Below are 10,932 nucleotides of genomic sequence, written 5' to 3'. Positions count from 1 at the left end.
CTAAGTCGTCTTCCCTTTCCCACCCCATAAACACACTTTCTTTTCCCCCCCCTAAACCTTCTTTCTTTCCCCCCCCTAAGCACCTTCTTTCCTTACCCTACCCCCTAAACACTCTTTTCCTTCCCAACCTCCCTAAACACTCATTCCTTCACCCTCCCCCCTAAATACTCTTTCCTTACCCCCCCCTCCTAAACATTCTTCCCTTACCCCCCCCTTTGGGTGGCTAAGTACCAGGCCATATTGTTGTTCTAATAACCTAGGAAAGAAACATTCCTTTCCCCTAAACCTTAATACTTTTCCCTTTGAACCTTCCTTCTCCCCCCCTAAAACTTCCTTTTCCTTCTCCCCCCCTAAGCAACCCCTTCCTTTCCCCCCCCCACAAACACTCTTTCCTTCCCCCTTAAACACTCTTTCCTTACCCCTGAACCTTCTGTCCTTACCCCCTAAACACTCTTTCCTTTTCCCCCCCCCTAAATACTCTTTCCCTATCCCCCTTAAGCACTCTTTCCTTCTTTCCATTTCCTTCCTTCTCCTTTTCCTTTCCTTCCCTCATCTTTCCTTCCCTCATCTTCCGTCCCTTCTCTTTCCTATTCCTTTTCCTTCTATTGTACACATACATGAATAATGAAATAATATAATACATTAGTTTATTAATAATGATTTACTTCCATGATGTAATACTTACCTCTTCTGTTCTGCGTTTCCTTCTCTAACACCTGCGTTAGGACTTCCGCTTTGAAGGAAGTTCCATTTCCTTCCAGCGATGCTGTAAGTGCTTGTTCTACGATGCTCTCATTCAGAGTTAACTCGGGCTTCGTCAGAATGTCTGCTATGGTAGATAATTGACCACTTTTAGGGTCAACGTCGTTATTCAGCCCTGAGAAGGATACTACAGTTGCTTTATTTTCTTCTAAATAATGCTTCTTTGCTTCCTCCATCCGTCCACCTTGCAGACAAACGGGCTTCCATTTCTTCTCCCACAATTGCCCTATTCTCCAGCCTCCCGAACTTCCTTTGTCCCTTTTCTCCTTTGTCCACTGTTGGATTTCATTATGCAGAAGTCCTCTAGCCAGCATTATGTCTGTGCGCGTAATGTCCCTACATCTGCCCAGATTCCCCGTAGTTTCCGTATGCCCCCCTAACTTCTCTTCCACCTTAGATGATATTTCCTTTACGACCTTCTCTAAATGACAATGATCCCCGTATAGTTCCGACAAGGCCAATGCGCCAACAACACAGCGCGGATACCACTGATCTTGGCTTATGTTCTTATCGAAGTTCAACTGTTTCACGGCTACCGTTCCCCCGCCCGCGGTAAAATATCTCAACTCCACTACCGCTTTACATAAATCTTTCAAATATTCCTGCTCATTCGTTGACCCTCTCTCGCTGGACCATGTCCTCTCCTTCGAGCATAGATCTGTCATTTCCTGTGCTTCCCCCTGCGACAGAGAAGCTCGTAATTTATCCCATGCTGCTCCCAAATCACTCTTCAACTTTATCTACAGAGCGATGATAAAACAAGAAAGGAAGGGGTTTATATACATATATATATGTATACATATACATATATACATATACATACATCCATATATATATATTTACGTATATGTACGTATGTATTCATTCACTTACTGTAATTTTCTTGGCCCTCTCCTCTGCACTTCCCGCCGCTGCCATACTAGCATGCTGCTCCAACCACTTCTGCAGGAGTCCATCCCCCGCTCCTGACGCCATGATTTGTGTGTCTTCTTCACCAGGAAAAGAGAAATTAATATATATATATATTATTTATATATTATGTATATATATTATATATATAGAATTAAAGAAAGGAAAAAAAAAAAAAAAAAAAAAAAAAAAGGAGAAATGTTCTTCCCCTTTTTTTCCTTCTTTCTTTCCTTTCTTCCTTAGAAAACCTTCTTTTCCTTCCTCCTTTACTCTTTCTTAAACCTTCTTTTCTTCCTTTCTTCTTTTTTTCCTTTCTTCTTTTCTTCCTTTCTTCTTTTCTTCTATTCCTTCCTTTCTTCTCTTCCTTCTTTTTCTTCCTTTCTTTTTTTGCTTCTTTAAAACATCCTTCTCCTTTCCTTTATCTTCCCTTTAAACCTTCCTTCTCTTCTCCTTCATTTCTTCTTTTCCTTCTTTTCCCTCTTTAAACATTCCTTTTCTTCTCATTCAAACTTCCTTTTTTTCCCTTTTGCCCCTTTAAACCTTCCTTCTTTCCTCCCTCAAATCTTCATTCATTTTCATTAGAATCTTCCTTTTCCTTCCCTTTCCATCCCTAAACCTTCCTTCTTTTTCTCCCTTAATCCTTCCTTCTTCTTCCCTTTTCCTCTTTAAGAACCTTCTTCCCTTTTCATTCAATATTACATTTTCTTTCTTCCTTTTCTTCCTACTTTCCTTCTTTCTTCTTCTTCCTTCTTTACTCTTCCTTTTTTTCTTCTCTCTTCTTCCCTCTTTTTTTCCTTTTTTCCTTAAGGGCTTTTTTTTTCTTTTTTTCCTTCCTTCTTCTCTTCTGTCATTCCTTCTTTCCTTTTTTCTTCTTTTTTTTCTTCTTTTTTTCCTCCCTTTTTCTTCTATTTCTTCTCTTCCTCTCTTTCTTTTGAACCTTTTTTCATTCCTTCTTTACTCTTCCTTCCTTAAACCACTCTTTTTCTTCCTTCCTTAAACCTTCCTTTTTCTTCCTTCATTCATTTTTCACTTCCTTAAACCTTCCCTTCTTTTCTTCCTTCCTTAAACCATACTTTTTTCTTCCTTCTTTTACTCTTCCTTCTTTTACTCTTCCTTCTTTTACTCTTCCTTCTTTTACTCTTCCTTCTTTTACTCTTCCTTCTTTTACTCTTCCTTCTTTTACTCTTCCTTCTTTTACTCTTCCTTCTTTTACTCTTCCTTCTTTTACTCTTCCTTTCTTTACTCTTCCTTTCTTTACTCTTCCTTTCTTTACTCTTCCTTTCTTTACTCTTCCTTCTTTACTCTTCCTTCCTGAAACCATTCCTTTTTTCTTCATTCCTTAAACCTTCCTACCTTAAATCTTCTTTACTCTTCCTTCCTTAAACCATTCTTCTTCTTCCTTCCTTAAACCTTCCCATTTTCTTCCTTCCTTAAACCTTCTTTACTCTTCCTTCCTTAAACCATTCATTTTCTTCCTTCCTCAAACCGCCCTTCTTTACTCTTCCTTCCTTAAATATTCCTTCATTACTCTTCCTTCCTTAAACCCTGTACTTCTTTACTCTTCCTTCCTTAAACCAGCCTTCTTTACTCTTCCTTCCTTAAACCACACTTTTTCTTCCTTCCTTAAACCATTATTTTCTTCCTTCCTTAAACCATTATTTTCTTCCTTCCTTAAACCATTATTTTCTTCCTTCCTTAAAACTCCCTTCTTTACTCTTATTTTCTTTACTGTTCCTTAAACCACTCTTTTTCTTCCTTCCTTAAACCTTCCTTCTTTACTCTTCCTTCCTTAAAACATTCTTTTTCTTGCTTCCTTAAACCACTCCTTTTTATTCCTTCCTTAAACCATTATTTTCTTCCTTCCTTAAACCACTCTTTTTCTTCCTTCTTTAAACATTCTTTTTCTTCCTTCTTTTACTCTTCCTTCTTTACTCTTCCTTCCTTAAAGCATTCTTTATTTTTCCTTCCTTAAACCACTCTTTTTCTTCCTTCCTTAAACCTTCCTTCTTTATTCTTCCTTCCTTAAACCTTCCTCTCTCTTCCTTCATTAAACGTTCCTTCTTTACTCTTCCTTCCTTAAATCTTCCTTCTTTTTCTTCCTTCCTTAAACCATTCTTTTTCTATTCCTTCCTTAAACCATTCTTTTTCTATTCCTTCCTTAAACCTTCTCTTTTTTCTTCCTTCTTTACTCTTGAACCTTCTTTCTTTTCTTCCTCCTTCCCTATAAATCTTCCTTTTCTTCCTCCCTTTAAACCTTCTCTTTTTTCTTCCTTCTTTAAACCTTCTTTACTCTTCCTTCCTTAAACCATTCTTTACTCTTCCTTCCTTATTCTTCTTTCCCTAAACCTTCCTTTTTCTTCCTTCTTTAAACCATTCTTCATTACTCTTCCTTTTTCTTCCTTCCTTAAAGCACTCTTTTTCTTCCTTCTTTACTCTTCCTTTCTTTACTCTTCCTTTCTTTACTCTTCCTTCTTTACTCTTCCTTCTTTTCGTCTTCCTTCTTTACTCTTCCTTCCTTACTCTTCGTTCTTTATTCTTCCTTCTTTTACTCTTCCTTCTTTTACTCTTCCTTCTTTTACTCTTCCTTCTTTTACTCTTCCTTCTTTTACTCTTCCTTCTTTTACTCTTCCTTCTTTTACTCTTCCTTCTTTTACTCTTCCTTCTTTTACTCTTCCTTCTTTTACTCTTCCTTCTTTTACTCTTCCTTTTTCTTCCTTCCTTAAAGCACTCTTTTTCTTCCTTCTTTACTCTTCCTTTCTTTACTCTTCCTTTCTTTACTCTTCCTTCTTTACTCTTCCTTCTTTTCGTCTTCCTTCTTTACTCTTCCTTCCTTACTCTTCCTTCTTTACTCTTCCTTCTTTTACTCTTCCTTCTTTTACTCTTCCTTCTTTTACTCTTCCTTCTTTTACTCTTCCTTCTTTTACTCTTCCTTCTTTTACTCTTCCTTCTTTTACTCTTCCTTCTTTTACTCTTCCTTCTTTTACTCTTCCTTCTTTTACTCTTCCTTCTTTTACTCTTCCTTCTTTTACTCTTCCTTCTTTTACTCTTCCTTCTTTTACTCTTCCTTCTTTTACTCTTCCTTCTTTTACTCTTCCTTTCTTTACTCTTCCTTTCTTTCCTCTTCCTTTCTTTACTCTTCCTTTCTTTACTCTTCCTTCTTTACTCTTCCTTCCTGAAACCATTCCTTTTTTCTTCATTCCTTAAACCTTCCTACCTTAAATCTTCTTTACTCTTCCTTCCTTAAACCATTCTTCTTCTTCCTTCCTTAAACCTTCCCATTTTCTTCCTTCCTTAAACCTTCTTTACTCTTCCTTCCTTAAACCATTCATTTTCTTCCTTCCTCAAACCGCCCTTCTTTACTCTTCCTTCCTTAAATATTCCTTCATTACTCTTCCTTCCTTAAACCCTGTACTTCTTTACTCTTCCTTCCTTAAACCAGCCTTCTTTACTCTTCCTTCCTTAAACCACACTTTTTCTTCCTTCCTTAAACCATTATTTTCTTCCTTCCTTAAACCATTATTTTCTTCCTTCCTTAAACCATTATTTTCTTCCTTCCTTAAAACTCCCTTCTTTACTCTTATTTTCTTTACTGTTCCTTAAACCACTCTTTTTCTTCCTTCCTTAAACCTTCCTTCTTTACTCTTCCTTCCTTAAAACATTCTTTTTCTTGCTTCCTTAAACCACTCCTTTTTATTCCTTCCTTAAACCATTATTTTCTTCCTTCCTTAAACCACTCTTTTTCTTCCTTCTTTAAACATTCTTTTTCTTCCTTCTTTTACTCTTCCTTCTTTACTCTTCCTTCCTTAAAGCATTCTTTATTTTTCCTTCCTTAAACCACTCTTTTTCTTCCTTCCTTAAACCTTCCTTCTTTATTCTTCCTTCCTTAAACCTTCCTCTCTCTTCCTTCATTAAACGTTCCTTCTTTACTCTTCCTTCCTTAAATCTTCCTTCTTTTTCTTCCTTCCTTAAACCATTCTTTTTCTATTCCTTCCTTAAACCATTCTTTTTCTATTCCTTCCTTAAACCTTCTCTTTTTTCTTCCTTCTTTACTCTTGAACCTTCTTTCTTTTCTTCCTCCTTCCCTATAAATCTTCCTTTTCTTCCTCCCTTTAAACCTTCTCTTTTTTCTTCCTTCTTTAAACCTTCTTTACTCTTCCTTCCTTAAACCATTCTTTACTCTTCCTTCCTTATTCTTCTTTCCCTAAACCTTCCTTTTTCTTCCTTCTTTAAACCATTCTTCATTACTCTTCCTTTTTCTTCCTTCCTTAAAGCACTCTTTTTCTTCCTTCTTTACTCTTCCTTTCTTTACTCTTCCTTTCTTTACTCTTCCTTCTTTACTCTTCCTTCTTTTCGTCTTCCTTCTTTACTCTTCCTTCCTTACTCTTCGTTCTTTATTCTTCCTTCTTTTACTCTTCCTTCTTTTACTCTTCCTTCTTTTACTCTTCCTTCTTTTACTCTTCCTTCTTTTACTCTTCCTTCTTTTACTCTTCCTTCTTTTACTCTTCCTTCTTTTACTCTTCCTTCTTTTACTCTTCCTTCTTTTACTCTTCCTTCTTTTACTCTTCCTTTTTCTTCCTTCCTTAAAGCACTCTTTTTCTTCCTTCTTTACTCTTCCTTTCTTTACTCTTCCTTTCTTTACTCTTCCTTCTTTACTCTTCCTTCTTTTCGTCTTCCTTCTTTACTCTTCCTTCCTTACTCTTCCTTCTTTACTCTTCCTTCTTTTACTCTTCCTTCTTTTACTCTTCCTTCTTTTACTCTTCCTTCTTTTACTCTTCCTTCTTTTACTCTTCCTTCTTTTACTCTTCCTTCTTTTACTCTTCCTTCTTTTACTCTTCCTTTCTTTACTCTTCCTTTCTTTACTCTTCCTTTCTTTACTCTTCCTTTCTTTACTCTTCCTTTCTTTACTCTTCCTTCCTTAAACCAGCCTTCTTTACTCTTCCTTCCTTTACTCTTCCTTTCTTTACTCTTCCTTCCTTAAACCAGCCTTCTTTACTCTTCCTTCCTTTACTCTTCCTTCATTAAACCTTCCTTCTTTACTCATCCTTCCTTAAACCTTCCTTCTTTACTCTTCTTTTCTTCCTTCCTTAAACCTTCCTTCTTTACTCTTCTTTTCTTCCTTCCTTAAACCACTCTTCTTCTTCCTTCCTTCCTTAAAACTTCCTTCCTTAAACCTTCCTTCCTTAAATCTTCCTTCTTCACTCTTCCTTAAACCACCTCTTTATTCCTTCCCTGATCATTCCTTCTCCTCATACCTTCTTCTTTCATTCCTTCTCCTTTCATTCCTTATCCACATCCCTTCTCCACATCCTTCATCCACATTCCTTGTCCTCATTCCTTATCCACATTCCTTGTCCTCATTCCTTATCCACATTCCTTGTCCTCATTCCTTATCCACATTCCTTGTCCTCATTCTTTCTCCCCATTCCTTATCCACATTCCTTATCCACATTCCTCCCATTCTTCATTCCTTCTCCTCATTCCTTATCCACATTCCTTATCCACATCCCTTATCCAGATCCCTTCTCCTCATTCCTTTCTCCTCATTCCTCCTCCTCATTCCTTATCCACAACCCTTCTGCACGTCCCTTCCCTGCTCATTCCTTCTCCTCTCATTCCTTATCCACATCCCTTCTCCTCATTCCTTTTCCTTTCATTCCTTCTCTTCATTTTTTCCCTCCTTATTCCTTCACCTCATTCCTTCTCCTTCCATTCCTTCCCTGCTCATTCCTTCTCCTTTCATTCCTTATCCACATCCCTTCTCCTCCTTCCTTATCCACAACCGTTCTCCTCATTCCCTATCCACATTCCTTCTCCTCATTCCTTCTCCTCATTACTTCTCCACATTCCTTCTCCTCATTCCTTATCCACATTCCTTCATTCCTTCATTCCTTCCCTGCTCATTCCATATCCACATCCCTTCTCCTCATTCCTTATCCACACGCCTTATGCACATTCCTTATCCACATTCCTTCTCCTTTCATTCCTTATCCACATCCCTTCTCCTCCTTCCTTATCCACAACCGTTCTCCTCATTCCCTATCCACATTCCTTCTCCTCATTCCTTCTCCTCATTACTTCTCCACATTCCTTCACCTCATTCCTTATCCACATTCCTTATCCACATTCCTTATCCACATTCCTTGACCTCATTCCTTCCCTCCGTCATTCCGTCCCTCCTTCTTTCCTTAAAGACATTTCTTTCCTTCCTTCCTCCCGTAAACACTCTTCCCTGGCCATCTCCCCCTTGGCCCATCTCCCCCCCTCTGACCATCACCAAGACCTACACCCTTGCCCCATCTCCCCCTTGTCCGACCCTCACCAAGACCTACACACATATGCAAACTATTTGTACTCGTAACATCTACACCATCGCAGAGGAGTATGTACAATAAAAAAAAGGAGTTTTCCAACATTTAGGGTTTTCAAAGTTCTCATATTTAGGGGTTCAGAGGTCCATGGTCCAAGTTATAGGTTTTTACGGTTTCTATCGTTCAGGGGTTCATTTTCTAGTTTTCAGGTTTTTATGGTTTCGGGTTCAGATTACGGATACAGGAAGAAGGTTTTCGGGTTGTCAGAATTCGGATTCTGGGTGTTAGAGTGTGGTTGTTTGGGGTGTTGGAATGAAGGTTGTTTGGGGTGTTGGAATAAAGATTGTTGGGGTGTTGGAATAAAGGTTGTAAGGATTTTGGAATTAAGGTTGTTTGGGGTGTTGGAATGAAGGTTGTTTGGGGTGTTGGAATGAAGGTTGTTTGGGGTGTTGGAATGAAGGTTGTTTGGGGTGTTGGAATGATGTTGTTTGTGGTGTTGGAATGAAGGTTGTTTGGGGTGTTGGAATGATGTTGTTTGGGTGTCAAAATTCGGATTCCGGATTTAGGTGTAAGGTTGTTGGGGGTGTTAGGACTTAGATTCCAGGTTCGGGGGGAAGGTGTTAGGGTGTTAGAATTTAGATTCCGGGTTTAAGACAAAGGTGTCAGGGTGTTAGAACTTATATTCCCGGTTTAGGAGTAAAGTGTCAGGGTGTTAAGACTTAGATTCCGGGTTTAGGACAAAGGTGTCAGGGTGTTCGAATTTAGATTCCGGGTTTAGGAGAAAAGTGTCGGGGTGTTAGAAGTCAGACTCCGGTTTCTGGAGGAAGGTTGCAGGGGTGTTAGAAGTCAGATTCCGGGTTTAGGAGGAAGTTGTCAGGGTGCAAGAACATAGATTCCTGGTTTAGGACAAAGGTGTCAGGGTGTAAGAACTTAGATTCCGGTTTTAGGAGTAAGGTGTTAGGGTGTTAGAATTTAGATTCCGGGTTTAAGACAAAGGTGTCAGGGTGTTAGAACTTAGATTCCGGGTTTTAGAACTTAGATTCCGGGTGTTAGAACTTAGATTCCGGGTGTTAGAACTTAGATTCCGGGTGTTAGAACTTAGATTCCGGGTGTTAGAACTTAGATTCCGGGTTTAGGACAAAGGTGTCAGGGTGTAAGAACTTAGATTCCGGTTTTAGGAGTAAGGTGTTAGGGTGTTAGAATTTAGATTCCGGGTTTAAGACAAAGGTGTCAGGGTGTTAGAACTTATATTCCCGGTTTAGGAGTAAAGTGTCAGGGTGTTAAGACTTAGATTCCGGGTTTAGGACAAAGGTGTCAGGGTGTTCGAATTTAGATTCCGGGTTTAGGAGGAAGGTTCTAGGGGGGTTAGAACTTAGATTCCGCGTTTAGGAGGATGTTGTCAGGGTGTTAGAACTTAGATTCCGGGTTTAAAACAGAGGTGTCAGGGTGTTAAGACTTAGATTCCGGGTTTAGGACAAAGGTGTCAGGGTGTTAGAACTTAGATTCCGGGTTTAGGGGGAAGGTGTCAGGGTGTTAGAACTTATATTCCGGGATTAGGAGGAAGGTGTCAGTTTGGTAGAACTTAGATTCCGGCTTTAGGAGGAAGATTGTAGGGGTGTTAGGACATAGATTCCGGGTTTAGGACGGAGGTTGTTGGGGTGTTAGAACATAGATTCCGGGTTTAGGAGGAAGGTGTTAGGGTGTTAGAAGTCAGATTCCGGGTTTAGGACAAAGGTGTCAGGGTGTTAGGACTTAGATTCCACGTTTAGGAGTAAGGTGGCAGGGTGATAGAATTGAGATTCCGGTTTTAGTACAAAGGTGTCAGGGTGTTAGAACTTAGATTCTGCGTTTAGGAGGAAAGTGTCAGGGTGTTAGAACTTAGATTCTGCGTTTAGGAGGAAAGTGTCAGGGTGTTAGAACTTAGATTCCGGATTTAGAACAATGGTGTCAGGGTGTTAGGACCTTAATTTCGGGTTTAGGAATAAGGTTGTTCGGGTGTTAGAAGGAGGATTCCGGGTTTAGGAGTAGGGTTCCGGGTTTAGGAGTAGGGTTCCGGGTTTAGGAGTAGGGTTCCGGGTTTAGGAATAGGGTTCCAGGTTTAGGAGTAGGGTTCCGGGTTTAGGAGTAGGGTTCCGGTTTTAGGAGTAGGGTTCAGGGTTTAGGAATAGGGTTCAGGGTTTAGGAGTAGGGTTCCAGCGTATAGGAATAAGGTTGCGGGTTTAGGAGTAGGGTTCCGGGTTTAGGAGTAGGGTTCCAGGTTTAGGAATAAGGTTCCGGGGTTAGCTTTAGTTACTTTAGGGGGGGGGGAGGAAAAACTCCTCGAAGACAGGGACTATATACAACGACGACCGGATCGTAGGAACTGGATGGCATGAGCCGGATGGTATGAACCGGATGGTAGAAACCGGATGGTATGAACCGGATGGTGGAAACTGGATGGTTGAAACCGGATGGTATGAACTGGATGGTATGAACCGCGTGGTAGGAACAGGATGGTGGAGACTGGATGGTATGAACTGGATGGTATGAACCGGATGGGGGGAACCTGATGGTAGTAACCGGATAGTATAAACCGGATGGCAGTAAGCGGATGGTAGTAACCGGATGGTAGTAACCGGATGGTAGTAAGCGGATGGTAGTAACCGGATGGTATGAACCGGATGGTATGAACCGGATGGTATGAATCGGATGGTATGAACCGGATGGTAGGAACCGGATGGTAGAAACCGGATGATAGGAAGCGGACGGTAGTAACCGGATGGTATGAATCGGATAGTATGAACCGGATGGTAGAAACCGGATGGTAGGAACCGGATGGTGGGAACTGGGTGGTGGGAACCGGATGGTATGAGCCGGACCGTATGAAGCGGATGGTAGAAACCGGATGGTAGTAACCGGATGGTGGGAACTGGGTGGTACGAACTGGATGATGGGAATCGGATGGTGGGAAGTG

General features: G+C 40.1%; 1 protein-coding gene across 1 annotated transcript; it reads right to left on the bottom strand.

Moving 5' to 3' along the window:
• Positions 1–685: 685 nt before the first annotated feature.
• PKNH_0831400 (SICAvar, type I (fragment)) lies at positions 686–1,737 on the bottom strand (the record flags this gene model as incomplete). Its single annotated transcript, XM_039114017.1, has 2 exons — positions 686–1,502; positions 1,636–1,737. Coding segments are annotated over 2 exons (919 nt in total), but the record flags the coding sequence as incomplete, so codon positions are not given.
• Positions 1,738–10,932: the final 9,195 nt, after the last annotated feature.

This window comes from Plasmodium knowlesi (genome assembly GCF_000006355.2).
Source record: "Plasmodium knowlesi strain H genome assembly, chromosome: 8".
Taxonomy (NCBI): domain Eukaryota; phylum Apicomplexa; class Aconoidasida; order Haemosporida; family Plasmodiidae; genus Plasmodium; species Plasmodium knowlesi.
The sequence above is the reverse complement of the archived record's forward strand: the minus strand, read 5'-3'. Positions and strand labels throughout refer to the sequence as shown.